We start from the raw sequence: 16,610 nt of genomic DNA on the forward strand, positions 1-16,610 counted from the left end.
ACACCAGCAGTACCTCTAGGAGATGACTGACCTGACACCAGCAGTACCTCTAGGAGACGACTTACATGGTGCCAGCAGTACCCAGGAGATGACTGACCTGACACCAGCAGTACCTCTAGGAGATGACTGACCTGACATCAGCAGTACATCTAGGAGATGACTGACCTGACACCAGCAGTACCTCTAGGAGATGACTGACCTGACACCAGCAGTACCTCTAGGAGATGACTGACCTGACACCAGCAGTACCTCTAGGAGACGACTTACATGGTGCCAGCAGTACCTCTAGGAGGTGACTGACCTGACACCAGCAGTACCTCTAGGAGATGACTGACCTGACACCATGAGTACCTCTAGGAGATGACTGACCTGACACCAGCAGTGCCTCTAGGAGACGACTGACCTGATACCATGAGTACCTCTAGGAGATTACTGACCTGACACCAGCAGTACCTCTAGGAGATGACTGACCTGACACCAGCAGTACCTCTAGGAGATGACTGACCTGACACCAGCAGTACCTCTAGGAGATGACTGACCTGACACCAGCAGTACCTCTAGGAGATGACTGACCTGACACCAGCAGTACCTCTAGGAGATGACTGACCTGACACCAGCAGTACCTCTAGGAGATGACTGATCTGACACCATGAGTACCTCTAGGAGATGACTGACCTGACACCAGCAGTACCTTTAGGAGATGACTGACCTGACACCAGCAGTGCCTCTAGGAGATGACTGACCTGACACCAGCAGTACCTCTAGGAGATGACTGACCTGACACCATGAGTACCTCTAGGAGACGACTGACCTGACACCATGAGTACCTCTAGGAGATGACTGACCTGACACCAGCAGTACCTCTAGGAGATGACTGACCTGACACCATGAGTACCTCTAGGAGATGACTGACCTGACACCATGAGTACCTCTAGGAGATGACTGACCTGACACCAGCAGTACCTCTAGGAGATGACTGACCTGACACCAGCGGTACCTCTAGGAGATGACTGACCTGACACCAGCAGTACCTCTAGGAGATGACTGACCTGACATCATGAGTACCTCTAGGAGATGACTGACCTGACACCATGAGTACCTCTAGGAGATGACTGACCTGACACCATGAGTACCTCTAGGAGATGACTGACCTGACACCAGCAGTACCTCTAGGAGATGACTGACCTGACACCAGCAGTACCTCTAGGAGATGACTGACCTGACACCAGCAGTACCTCTAGGAGATGACTGACCTGACACCAGCAGTACCTCTAGGAGATGACTGACCTGACACCAGCAGTGCCTCTAGGAGACGACTGACCTGATACCATGAGTACCTCTAGGAGATGACTGACCTGACACCAGCAGTACCTCTAGGAGATGACTGACCTGACACCAGCAGTGCCTCTAGGAGACGACTGACCTGATACCATGAGTACCTCTAGGAGATGACTGGCCTGACACCAGCAGTACCTCTAGGAGATGACTGACCTGACACCAGCAGTACCTCTAGGAGATGACTGACCTGACACCAGCAGTGCCTCTAGGAGACGACTGACCTGATTCCATGAGTACCTCTAGGAGATGACTGACCTGACACCAGCAGTACCTCTAGGAGATGACTAACCTGACTCCATGAGTACATCTAGGAGATGACTGACCTGACACCAGCGGTACCTCTAGGAGATGACTGACCTGACACCATGAGTACATCTAGGAGATGACTGACCTGACACCATGAGTACATCTAGGAGATGACTGACCTGACACCATGAGTACATCTAGGAGATGACTGACCTGACACCATGAGTACGTCTAGGAGATGACTGACCTGACACCAGCAGTACCTCTAGGAGATGACTGACCTGACACCAGCAGTACCTCTAGGAGATGACTGACCTGACACCAGCAGTATCTCTAGGAGATGACTGACCTGACACAAGCAGTACCTCTAGGAGATGACTGACCTGACACCAGCAGTACCTCTAGGAGACGACTTACATGGTGCCAGCAGTACCCAGGAGATGACTGACCTGACACCAGCAGTACCTCTAGGAGATGACTGACCTGACACCAGCAGTACATCTAGGAGATGACTGACCTGACACCAGCAGTACCTCTAGGAGATGACTGACCTGACATCAGCAGTACCTCTAGGAGATGACTGACCTGACACCAGCAGTACCTCTAGGAGACGACTTACATGGTGCCAGCAGTACCTCTAGGAGATGACTGACCTGACACCAGCAGTGCCTCTAGGAGACGACTGACCTGATACCATGAGTACCTCTAGGAGATGACTGACCTGACACCAGCAGTACCTCTAGGAGATGACTGACCTGACACCAGCAGTACCTCTAGAAGATGACTGACCTGACACCAGCAGTACCTCTAGGAGATGACTGACCTGACACCAGCAGTGCCTCTAGGAGACGACTGACCTGATACCATGAGTACCTCTAGGAGATGACTGACCTGACACCAGCAGTACCTCTAGGAGATGACTGACCTGACACCAGCAGTGCCTCTAGGAGACGACTGACCTGATACCATGAGTACCTCTAGGAGATGACTGGCCTGACACCAGCAGTACCTCTAGGAGATGACTGACCTGACACCAGCAGTACCTCTAGGAGATGACTGACCTGACACCAGCAGTGCCTCTAGGAGACGACTGACCTGATACCATGAGTACCTCTAGGAGATGACTGACCTGACACCAGCAGTACCTCTAGGAGATGACTAACCTGACTCCATGAGTACATCTAGGAGATGACTGACCTGACACCAGCGGTACCTCTAGGAGATGACTGACCTGACACCATGAGTACATCTAGGAGATGACTGACCTGACACCATGAGTACATCTAGGAGATGACTGACCTGACACCATGAGTACATCTAGGAGATGACTGACCTGACACCATGAGTACATCTAGGAGATGACTGACCTGACACCATGAGTACGTCTAGGAGATGACTGACCTGACACCAGCAGTACCTCTAGGAGATGACTGACCTGACACCAGCAGTACCTCTAGGAGATGACTGACCTGACACCAGCAGTACCTCTAGGAGATGACTGACCTGACACCAGTAGTACCTCTAGGAGATGACTGACCTGACACCAGCAGTACCTCTAGGAGACGACTTACATGGTGCCAGCAGTACCTCTAGGAGATGACTGACCTGACACCAGCAGTGCCTCTAGGAGACGACTGACCTGATACCATGAGTACCTCTAGGAGATGACTGACCTGACACCAGCAATACCTCTAGGAGATGACTGACCTGACACCAGCAGTACCTCTAGGAGATGACTGACCTGACACCAGCAGTGCCTCTAGGAGACGACTGACCTGATACCATGAGTACCTCTAGGAGATGACTGACCTGACACCAGCAGTACCTCTAGGAGATGACTGACCTGACACCATGAGTACATCTAGGAGATGACTGACCTGACACCAGCGGTACCTCTAGGAGATGACTGACCTGACACCATGAGTACATCTAGGAGATGACTGACCTGACACCATGAGTACATCTAGGAGATGACTGACCTGACACCATGAGTACATCTAGGAGATGACTGACCTGACACCATGAGTACATCTAGGAGATGACTGACCTGACACCATGAGTACATCTAGGAGATGACTGACCTGACACCAGCAGTACCTCTAGGAGATGACTGACCTGACACCAGCAGTACCTCTAGGAGATGACTGACCTGACACCAGCAGTACCTCTAGGAGACGACTTACATGGTGCCAGCAGTACCCAGGAGATGACTGACCTGACACCAGCAGTACCTCTAGGAGATGACTGACCTGACATCAGCAGTACATCTAGGAGATGACTGACCTGACACCAGCAGTACCTCTAGGAGATGACTGACCTGACACCAGCAGTACCTCTAGGAGATGACTGACCTGACACCAGCAGTACCTCTAGGAGATGACTGACCTGACACCATGAGTACCTCTAGGAGATGACTGACCTGACACCATGAGTACATCTAGGAGATGACTGACCTGACACCATGAGTACATCTAGGAGATGACTGACCTGACACCATGAGTACCTCTAGGAGATGACTGACCTGACACCATGAGTACATCTAGGAGATGACTGACCTGACACCATGAGTACCTCTAGGAGATGACTGACCTGACACCATGAGTACCTCTAGGAGATGACTGACCTGACACCAGCAGTACCTCTAGGAGATGACTGACCTGACACCAGCAGTTTCTCTAGGAGATGACTGACCTGACACCAGCAGTACCTCTAGGAGATGACTGACCTGACACCAGCAGTGCCTCTAGGAGACGACTGACCTGATACCATGAGTACCTCTAGGAGATGACTGACCTGACACCATGAGTACCTCTAGGAGATGACTGACCTGACACCAGCAGTGCCTCTAGGAGACGACTGACCTGATACCATGAGTACCTCTAGGAGATGACTGGCCTGACACCAGCAGTACCTCTAGGAGATGACTGACCTGACACCAGCAGTACCTCTAGGAGATGACTGACCTGACACCAGCAGTGCCTCTAGGAGACGACTGACCTGATACCATGAGTACCTCTAGGAGATAACTGACCTGACACCAGCAGTACCTCTAGTAGATGACTGACCTGACACCAGCAGTACATCTAGGAGATGACTGACCTGACACCAGCAGTACCTCTAGGAGATGACTGACCTGACACCAGCAGTGCCTCTAGGAGACGACTGACCTGATACCATGAGTACCTCTAGGAGATGACTGACCTGACACCAGCAGTACCTCTAGGAGATGACTGACCTGACACCAGCAGTGCCTCTAGGAGACGACTGACCTGATACCATGAGTACCTCTAGGAGATGACTGACCTGACACCAGCAGTACCTCTAGGAGATGACTGACCTGACACCATGAGTACATCTAGGAGATGACTGACCTGACACCAGCGGTACCTCTAGGAGATGACTGACCTGACACCATGAGTACATCTAGGAGATGACTGACCTGACACCATGAGTACATCTAGGAGATGACTGACCTGACACCATGAGTACATCTAGGAGATGACTGACCTGACACCATGAGTACATCTAGGAGATGACTGACCTGACACCAGCAGTACCTCTAGGAGATGACTGACCTGACACCAGCAGTACCTCTAGGAGATGACTGACCTGACACCATGAGTACCTCTAGGAGATGACTGACCTGACACCAGCAGTACCTCTAGGAGATGACTGACCTGACACCAGCAGTACCTCTAGGAGACGACTTACATGGTGCCAGCAGTACCCAGGAGATGACTGACCTGACACCAGCAGTACCTCTAGGAGATGACTGACCTGACATCAGCAGTACATCTAGGAGATGACTGACCTGACACCAGCAGTACCTCTAGGAGATGACTGACCTGACACCAGCAGTACCTCTAGGAGATGACTGACCTGACACCAGCAGTACCTCTAGGAGATGACTGACCTGACACCATGAGTACCTCTAGGAGATGACTGACCTGACACCATGAGTACATCTAGGAGATGACTGACCTGACACCATGAGTACATCTAGGAGATGACTGACCTGACACCATGAGTACCTCTAGGAGATGACTGACCTGACACCATGAGTACATCTAGGAGATGACTGACCTGACACCATGAGTACCTCTAGGAGATGACTGACCTGACACCATGAGTACCTCTAGGAGATGACTGACCTGACACCAGCAGTACCTCTAGGAGATGACTGACCTGACACCAGCAGTACCTCTAGGAGATGACTGACCTGACACCAGCAGTACCTCTAGGAGATGACTGACCTGACACCAGCAGTGCCTCTAGGAGACGACTGACCTGATACCATGAGTACCTCTAGGAGATGACTGACCTGACACCATGAGTACCTCTAGGAGATGACTGACCTGACACCAGCAGTGCCTCTAGGAGACGACTGACCTGATACCATGAGTACCTCTAGGAGATGACTGGCCTGACACCAGCAGTACCTCTAGGAGATGACTGACCTGACACCAGCAGTACCTCTAGGAGATGACTGACCTGACACCAGCAGTGCCTCTAGGAGACGACTGACCTGATACCATGAGTACCTCTAGGAGATGACTGACCTGACACCAGCAGTACCTCTAGGAGATGACTGACCTGACTCCATGAGTACATCTAGGAGATGACTGACCTGACACCAGCGGTACCTCTAGGAGATGACTGACCTGACACCATGAGTACATCTAGGAGATGACTGACCTGACACCATGAGTACATCTAGGAGATGACTGACCTGACACCATGAGTACATCTAGGAGATGACTGACCTGACACCATGAGTACGTCTAGGAGATGACTGACCTGACACCAGCAGTACCTCTAGGAGATGACTGACCTGACACCAGCAGTACCTCTAGGAGATGACTGACCTGACACCAGCAGTACCTCTAGGAGATGACTGACCTGACACCAGCAGTACCTCTAGGAGATGACTGACCTGACACCAGCAGTACCTCTAGGAGACGACTTACATGGTGCCAGCAGTACCCAGGAGATGACTGACCTGACACCAGCAGTACCTCTAGGAGATGACTGACCTGACACCAGCAGTACATCTAGGAGATGACTGACCTGACACCAGCAGTACCTCTAGGAGATGACTGACCTGACACCAGCAGTACCTCTAGGAGATGACTGACCTGACACCAGCAGTACCTCTAGGAGACGACTTACATGGTGCCAGCAGTACCTCTAGGAGATGACTGACCTGACACCAGCAGTACCTCTAGGAGATGACTGACCTGACACCAGCAGTGCCTCTAGGAGACGACTGACCTGATACCATGAGTACCTCTAGGAGATGACTGACCTGACACCAGCAGTACCTCTAGGAGATGACTGACCTGACACCATGAGTACATCTAGGAGATGACTGACCTGACACCAGCGGTACCTCTAGGAGATGACTGACCTGACACCATGAGTACATCTAGGAGATGACTGACCTGACACCATGAGTACATCTAGGAGATGACTGACCTGACACCATGAGTACATCTAGGAGATGACTGACCTGACACCATGAGTACATCTAGGAGATGACTGACCTGACACCAGCAGTACCTCTAGGAGATGACTGACCTGACACCAGCAGTACCTCTAGGAGATGACTGACCTGACACCATGAGTACCTCTAGGAGATGACTGACCTGACACCAGCAGTACCTCTAGGAGATGACTGACCTGACACCAGCAGTACCTCTAGGAGACGACTTACATGGTGCCAGCAGTACCCAGGAGATGGCTGACCTGACACCAGCAGTACCTCTAGGAGATGACTGACCTGACACCAGCAGTACCTCTAGGAGATGACTGACCTGACACCAGCAGTACCTCTAGGAGATGACTGACCTGACACCAGCAGTACCTCTAGGAGACGACTTACATGGTGCCAGCAGTACCTCTAGGAGATGACTGACCTGACACCAGCAGTACCTCTAGGAGATGACTGACCTGACACCATGAGTACCTCTAGGAGATGACTGACCTGACACCAGCAGTACCTCTAGGAGATGACTGACCTGACACCATGAGTACCTCTAGGAGATGACTGACCTGACACCAGCAGTACCTCTAGGAGATGACTGACCTGACACCAGCAGTGCCTCTAGGAGATGACTGACCTGACACCATGAGTACCTCTAGGAGATGACTGACCTGACACCAGCAGTACCTCTAGGAGATGACTGACCTGACACCAGCAGTACCTCTAGGAGATGACTGACCTGACACCAGCAGTACCTCTAGGAGATGACTGACCTGACACCATGAGTACCTCTAGGAGATGACTGACCTGACACCAGCAGTACCTCTAGGAGATGACTGACCTGACACCAGCAGTGCCTCTAGGAGATGACTGACCTGACACCAGCAGTACCTCTAGGAGATGACTGACCTGACACCAGCAGTACCTCTAGGAGATGACTGACCTGACACCAGCAGTGCCTCTAGGAGATGACTGACCTGACACCATGAGTACCTCTAGGAGATGACTGACCTGACACCATGAGTACCTCTTGGAGACGACTGACCTGACACCATGAGTACCTCTAGGAGATGACTGACCTGACACCAGCAGTACCTCTAGGAGATGACTGACCTGACACCAGCAGTACCTCTAGTAGATGACTGACCTGACACCAGCAGTACATCTAGGAGATGACTGACCTGACACCAGCAGTATCTCTAGGAGACGACTTACATGGTGCCAGCAGTACCCAGGAGATGACTGACCTGACACCAGCAGTACCTCTAGGAGATGACTGACCTGACACCAGCAGTACCTCTAGTAGATGACTGACCTGACACCAGCAGTACATCTAGGAGATGACTGACCTGACACCAGCAGTGCCTCTAGGAGATGACTTACATGGTGCCAGCAGTACCTCTAGGATATGACTGACCTGACACCAGCAGTACCTCTAGGAGACGACTTACATGGTGCCAGCAGTACCTCTAGGAGATGACTGACCTGACACCAGCAGTACCTCTAGGAGATGACTGACCTGACACCAGCAGTACCTCTAGGAGATGACTGACCTGACACCAGCAGTACCTCTAGGAGATGACTGACCTGACACCAGCAGTACCTCTAGGAGATGACTGACCTGACACCAGCAGTACCTCTAGGAGACGACTTACATGGTGCCAGCAGTACCTCTAGGAGACGACTGACCTGACACCATGAGTACCTCTAGGAGATGACTGACCTGACACCAGCAGTACCTCTAGGAGACGACTTACATGGTGCCAGCAGTACCTCTAGGAGACGACTTACATGGTGCCAGCAGTACCCAGGAGAGGCATGTGATGGGTTATCTGCCCTGGTGAACATTAGGGCACCACCTTACGGGGTTAGCAGGGTGACCGGTGGTGGATTACCTGCTCCTATGAGTTTTATGGCGTCACCTTATGGGGTTAGCAGGGTGGCACACTGTTGCTGTGATAGTGGCTTGGTGCTCATGGTGTTCTTTTAGTTGACTACTTGCCCCTCGGCTTCCACTTGCCCCTGTTATATCTGTATGTCAGATTCTGTGGTATCCATAGTGGGATTCGTTGTATCTAAGCCCTAGTAACCCTTTCTGAGCCACTCGTCTGTCCTGGTCCAGCCTGCCTTATTCTGAAGGTCATGCCGTCGTCTCGTGTCCTTTATAATCACCGGTGCGGAGGAAACAGCGGGGCCCCTCGCACACCAATCAGGAGTCTGCTTGTTATGCTTTTGCATGTGCTGGAGCCTGATTGGCTGCTTGTGATGTCTATGTGGTGTGGAGCTACACGGCTGGGTCACGTGTGATCATCAGTGTCCTATCAATATCTACATCCTGACTGTGGGAACTCTTTGGACTGTCTCTTTTATTTCGTGGTCTGTCTGTCTGATGGTCTGGTTGTTTTGGACAGTCTGGTGTCATTGGATGGTCTTCTTCTGATGGGTGGTCTGGCCACATGCTCTGTTGCTATTGGACGATCTTGTATCATCGGATCTTGTCACTCACTGGATCATCTGGATCTTTTGGACAGTTTGGTTACATTGGGTAGCCTTTATCTCATGCCCTGGTTCTATTGGACGGTCTAGTATTATTGGACAATCTATGGCAGTTATATTGGATGCTCTAGTATTATTGGACAATCTATGGCAGTTATATTGGATGCTCTAGTATTATTGGACACTCTATGGTAGTTCTATTGGACGGTCTAGTATTATTGGACAATCTATGGCAGTTATATTGGATGCTCTAGTATTATTGGACACTCTATGGTAGTTCTATTGGACGCTCTAGTATTATTGGACAATCTATGGCAGTTATATTGGACGCTCTAGTATTATTGGACAATCTATGGCAGTTATATTGGATGCTCTAGTATTATTGGACAATCTATGGCAGTTATATTGGATGCTCTAGTATTATTGGACACTCTATGGTAGTTCTATTGGACGGTCTAGTATTATTGGACAATCTATGGCAGTTATATTGGACGCTCTAGTATTATTGGACAATCTATGGCAGTTATATTGGACGCTCTAGTATTATTGGACAATCTATGGCAGTTATATTGGATGCTCTAGTATTATTGGACAATCTATGGCAGTTATATTGGACGCTCTAGTATTATTGGACAATCTATGGCAGTTATATTGGATGCTCTAGTATTATTGGACAATCTATGGCAGTTATATTGGACGCTCTAGTATTATTGGACAATCTATGGCAGTTATATTGGATGCTCTAGTATTATTGGACAATCTATGGCAGTTATATTGGATGCTCTAGTATTATTGGACAATCTATGGCAGTTATATTGGACGCTCTAGTATTATTGGACAATCTATGGCAGTTATATTGGACGCTCTAGTATTATTGGACAATCTATGGCAGTTATATTGGATGCTCTAGTATTATTGGACACTCTATGGCAGTTATATTGGATGCTCTAGTATTATTGGACACTCTATGGTAGTTCTATTGGACGGTCTAGTATTATTGGACACTCTATGGTCGCTCTATTGGACGGTCTAGTATTATTGGACACTCTATGGTCGCTCTATTGGACGGTCTAGTATTATTGGACACTCTATGGTCGCTCTATTGGACGGTCTAGTATTATTGGACAGTCTATGGTCGCTCTATTGGACGGTCTTCTTCTATGAGATTATCTGATGCTATTAGATGGTCTGGTTCTATTTGATGTTCTGGTGGCATCTGATCTCCTGATTCTGTTGGATGATCTGGTCCTACTGGTTTAGTCTGTTCTCTATCAGGCCGGAATTACATGCTGCTTTTTTACTGAAGTACTAGATGTTTTGTAGTTTGAGCAGCACATTGAAAACTTCTGGTTTCTGGCATAATAGAAATCTAATGTCGGCCATCGGTGGGATGTATAGTAACGTGTACTAGTCATACATCCTGTGTGCAGCCTTATGTGGTCTGCTTCTATTGGGTCATCTTTCTATTGGACAATCTGCTGCTATCAGATGTCTGGCTCTTTTATACAATCTGGTTCTACAGATTGGTCTGGTTCTATCGGATGGTCTGGTTCTATCGGATGGTCTGGTTCTATGTGTTGGTCTGGTTCTACAGGTTGGGCTGGTTCTACAGGTTGGTCTGGTTCTACAGGTTGGTCTGGTTCTATCAGATGGTCTGGTTCTATGTGTTGGTCTGGTTCTACAGGTTGGTCTGGTTCTATCAGATGGTCTGGTTCTATGTGTTGGTCTGGTTCTACAGGTTGGTCTGGTTCTACAGGTTGGTCTGGTTCTATCGGATGGTCTGGTTCTATGTGTTGGGCTGGTTCTACAGGTTGGGCTGGTTCTACAGGTTGGTCTGGTTCTACAGGTTGGTCTGGTTCTACAGGTTGGTCTGGTTCTATCGGATGGTCTGGTTCTATGTGTTGGGCTGGTTCTACAGGTTGGGCTGGTTCTACAGGTTGGTCTGGTTCTACAGGTTGGTCTGGTTGTATTGGTTGGTCTGGTTCTACAGGTTGGTCTGGTTCTACAGGTTGGTCTGGTTCTACAGGTTGGGCTGGTTCTACAGGTTGGTCTGGTTCTACAGGTTGGTCTGGTTGTATTGGTTGGTCTGGTTCTACAGGTTGGTCTGGTTCTATTGGTTGGTCTGGTTCTACAGGTTGGTCTGGCTCTACAGGTTGGTCTGGTTCTATTGGTTGGTCTGGTTCTACAGGTTGGTCTGGTTCTACAGGTTGGTCTGGTTCTACAGGTTGGTCTGGCTCTACAGGTTGGTCTGGTTCTACAGGTTGGTCTGGCTCTACAGTTTGGTCTGGTTCTACAGGTTGGTCTGGTTCTATCAGTTGGTCTGGTTCTATCAGTTGGGCTGGTTCTACAGGTTGGTCTGGTTCTACAGGTTGGTCTGGCTCTACAGGTTGGTCTGGTTCTACAGGTTGGTCTGGTTCTATCAGTTGGGCTGGTTCTACAGGTTGGGCTGGTTCTACAGGTTGGTCTGGTTCTACAGGTTGGTCTGGTTCTATTGGTTGGTCTGGTTCTACAGGTTGGTCTGGTTCTACAGGTTGGTCTGGTTCTACAGGTTGGTCTGGTTTTATCGGATCTTCTTATATCCTTTGGTGGTCTGCTTCTATTGGACAGTCTGTTGTCATCTGATGGCCCGGTTCTATCGGTCAGCCTGGTTTTATCAGTTAGTTTGGATGTATTGGAAGGCCTGGTTCTTTTAGATCAGGGGTAGGGAACGTACGGCTCTCCAGCTGTTGCAAAACTACAACTCCCAGCATGCATACTGCCTCTGCTGTTCTGGGAACTCCCATGGAAGTGAATGGAGCATGCTGGGAGTTGTAGTTTCACAGCAGCTGGAGAGCCGAAGGTTCCCTACCCCTGTTTTAGATGGTCTGGTTATGTGAGACAGGTTGCTTTTGTGGGACAGTCCATTGTGGTTAGTCTCATCTGTTACAAGCAGTCTGATTCTGTGGGACAGTCTACTCTGTAGAGGACAGTGTGGCCTGGTAGGACTGGGCTTCTCCTGACCCTCCATGTCTCCCTCCTTTCTGTCTTGGTATTTCATCCTCTTGACCTCATGTGGTTGTTTTGATGACATTATCTTATTTTTCTTTTTGATTCCGGGTCCTTCAGCGAGTAATGTAGAGATAGTGACCAGTTTAAAGAACACGGATGTCTTTGCGGGGGAGACGGCTACTTTCTCCTGCGAGCTGTCCAGCCCAGATGTGCGAGACGTGCAGTGGTGGCTCGATGGTTCTCCCCTGCAGAACAGCCCCGTGAACGAGATCTCAGTGCAAAGAGGCAGAGTCCACACCTTAACTCTAAAAAACCTGGGAACCAATGACTCTGGAGTGGTCACCTTCAAAGCCGGCTCCCTGACATCTACCGCTAAACTCTTAATTAAAGGTATTTAAAAGGACTAACCCAAGTGAGCTGGGCTCATCCATCTCTAGTGTTCCCCCTCGCTGGAGTACCAAGGCATTCTGAGTAAAAGACCATCGGTCCTGGTTGGAACCGAAATCGGAATACTAAGCGGTGAGTCGACACCAAAAAGTGGCCCTAAAGGCCCTGTGTTATGGTCTCTGAGTGGTGGACTCTTAGGATCTAAGAGGACCATAGAGTGGTCAACTCTTCCAGACAAGACGTCTTTGTAATGTACATGATCCAAGCGAAGGTGAACACTGGAATCTAACGGAGTGGAACAGCTGCCACTAATCCACCCTATAAAGCACCATGACAGGGATCGGTCACTGGATGTGGACGTCTGCCCGGGGTGGACCTCCATAAACGATCAGCAAATCTTTCTATTGTTATAGATTGAATTCTTATGGGGCTCATCCTGCACAGACTGCAGGAGACATCATGGGAAGGCAGGTGCATTGCACACTCGGCACTTTTTGGGTTGTCCACCTTTGTTTGTGTAGAAATTTCCAGACATAAAATCACCCCAAAAATAAAGAATCCTCAAAATTTTGGAAGACGAGTCTTCCTTATGTAATATGCTCCTCGCAGAGATGTAGCTCTGGTGGCCGGTCAAGAGAAGTCACATTTTTGACACAAAACCTTTTTCCCTGGAGACTTGACCCACTTGGGTCAACTAAGCAAAGATGACGAAGTCTCTGGACCCCTGTGGGGCTGTTCCTCCTCCAAAACATCTTGTCTTGTGTTTGGGTCTTCCAGTTTTTCATGTCTTGTCTGTGATTGTTGTTGGTCGATCTCTTTATTGGTCCTTTTTGGTCGTCCTTGCCCTCTTGGTCCTTGGCCGTCTTCTCCATTGAGTTGGGTCATCTTATGTCTAGAGTAGGAGGATCTTCATCCCAGTCCCTCGGGCTCTTTCTGGACTGAACAAGGTTTATATGTTTCTTGGTTAGTTTTGGATTTCCTACCCCAAAAAACTAAACTAAAACCTGAGGAACAGACTTGAGGCCCCCACGGGGGAGGTTGTGCACTTGCCTTATTGAATGTCCTGGTCTATGGGGAGGAATCTCTCCTTGCCCCGTACACTGCCCCCTTCAGGTCACTCTCAGATCCTTGGTTTCTTGGTGCTTTAGAACCTACTTACAGCTAAGATGTGGTCGGTCAGTGTTTGATACGTGAATGTCTCCTGAACGTGGGAACTTTTTATATATCTGACCATATAATCACTGGAAACACTGAGGCCAACCCCATGCAGTGATCTCACAGTGTGTGCTATGTAACCGCTTGTAATAACCAGCGTACTGGATGACCGGCAGCCACGAGGATACAAGTGTCCCAGGCGTCCTCACGGCACAGGCCAAAACATCAGACATCAATGAAATTACTACTAGTGATGCTCGTAGACTCCAGTCACATCCAGAGCTGCACTTGTCATTATTGGCTCTGACTACAGACCTGGCCTTTGGGCTCGTACAAGGCCTCGCTCTCTGGTCATAGCCACAAAAGCAGAATTGTGACGGTAACTGTGGATGTGCCGGGAGGATAAGACAAGGCGCAGACAATAATATAAGAGTATATAGAAGTCTCCGGAGACAGGATACAGTAGACTGCCTCTATATACTACACAGACATGTATTATATACTGTACAGTACACTGCCTCTCCATATAGCACAGACTTGTATTCTCTCTGTACAGTAGACTGCCTCTATATACTACACAGATCTTTATTATATACTGTACAGTACACTGCCTCTATATACTACACAGATCTTTATTATATACTGTACAGTACACTGCCTCTATATACTACACAGACATGTATTATATACTGTACAGTACACTGCCTCTCCATATAGCACAGACTTGTATTCTCTCTGTACAGTAGACTGCCTCTATATACTACACAGATCTTTATTATATACTGTACAGTACACTGCCTCTATATACTACACAGACCTGTATTATATACTGTACAGTAGACTGCCTCTATATACTACACAGATCTTTATTATATACTGTACAGTACACTGCCTCTATATACTACACAGACCTGTATTATATACTGTATAGTACACTGTCTCTCCATATAGCACAGAGTGGCCTGCGGTTGGTGCTGTCTCGGAGCCCCTTCCTTTATCTTCAGTGCGTTGTGGACACACTTAGAGCAATCTGTCATGTCTTCCGTAGACGTTACGGCCTCATCAGGTCACTACATTAAACCTTATTCGTTGATATCTTCCTTGGTCCTTCCATCCGGTACGCTCCGTTGTCACCCGCTGATGCATTATCTGCCATACCTGGCTACCGTTACTAACCCCGGCTTGCCTCACCCCTCACCATGCTCGTGCCGTGGCTTTCATTACTATGATGTCATTTCATCAAGGCACTGTAATGCATGTTCCATCTGACGTGTTGGTTGACAGATCCAACCATTGAGGTGGTCAGTCCCATGAACGACCTCACCATTGATGAAGATGACACAGCAGAGTTCATCTGCCAGTACTCTAGGCCAGTGCAGGCGGCCTGGAAGAGAAACGATGTAGCCGTGTGTGCCGACGGGAAGAGGGTGATTGTCGAGCAAGACTGGAATGTGGCCAAGTTGACCATTAAGTCTGTGGTCCCCGAGGACAGTGGCATCTATGTGTGTGAAGCTGGAGGCACTAGGGTGGTGGCCATGCTTGATGTTCAAGGTGAGGTCTTCCATCAGTAACGGAAGACTAGCGCCAAAATACCCCCAATATACACAGCGCAGTGCGCAAGCTATACGAGTAATGGACATGTCTAGCTCCAATGGTGGAAACTCCAGAACTGTGACATGTCATGTGTATCCCCACGATATACTGTATATGTACCCCAAATCACAGTGACTGCACCAGCAGAATAGTGAGTGCAGCTCTGGAGTATAATACAGGATAAGTAATGTAATGTATGTACACAGTGACTGCACCAGCAGAATAGTGAGCGCAGCTCTGGAGTATAATACAGGATAAGTAATGTAATGTATGTACACAGTGACTGTACCAGCAGAATAGTGAGCGCAGCTCTGGAGTATAATACAGGATAAGTAATGTAATGTATGTACACAGTGACTGTACCGGCAGAATAGTGAGTGCAGCTCTGGGGTATAATACAGGATAAGTAATGTAATGTATGTACACAGTGACTGTACCGGCAGAATAGTGAGCGCAGCTCTGGGGTATAATACAGGATAAGTAATGTAATGTATGTACACAGTGACTGCACCAGCAGAATAGTGAGCGCAGCTCTGGAGTATAATACAGGATAAGTAATGTAATGTATGTACACAGTGACTGCACCAGCAGAATAGTGAGCGCAGCTCTGGAGTATAATACAGGATAAGTAATGTAATGTATGTACACAGTGACTGCACCAGCAGAATAGTGAGCGCAGCTCTGGAGTATAATACAGGATAAGTAATGTAATGTATGTACACAGTGACTGCACCAGCAGAATAGTGAGCGCAGCTCTGGAGTATAATACAGGATAAGTAATGTAATGTATGTACACAGTGACTGTACCAGCAGAATAGTGAGCGCAGCTCTGGAGTATAATACAGGATAAGTAATGTAATGTATGTACACAGTGACTGTACCAGCAGAATAGTGAGCACAGCTCTGGAGTATAATACAGGATAAG

The 16,610-nt window shown here is 48.8% G+C and overlaps 1 protein-coding gene across 1 annotated transcript in view; it reads left to right on the forward strand.

Annotated features, from left to right (window-relative positions):
- Positions 1-16,610, forward strand: part of OBSCN (obscurin, cytoskeletal calmodulin and titin-interacting RhoGEF) — a gene marked incomplete at its 3' end in the record, with an annotated part of 243,727 nt that overhangs the window by 167,799 nt on the left and 59,318 nt on the right. The window contains exons 62-63 of the mRNA XM_075272031.1: positions 12,668-12,940; positions 15,377-15,643. Coding sequence (XP_075128132.1) covers positions 12,668-12,940; positions 15,377-15,643 — 540 coding nt within the window. The remainder of the gene's footprint in view (positions 1-12,667; positions 12,941-15,376; positions 15,644-16,610) is intronic.

This window comes from Leptodactylus fuscus, chromosome 4, assembly GCF_031893055.1.
Source record: "Leptodactylus fuscus isolate aLepFus1 chromosome 4, aLepFus1.hap2, whole genome shotgun sequence".
NCBI lineage: Eukaryota > Metazoa > Chordata > Amphibia > Anura > Leptodactylidae > Leptodactylus > Leptodactylus fuscus.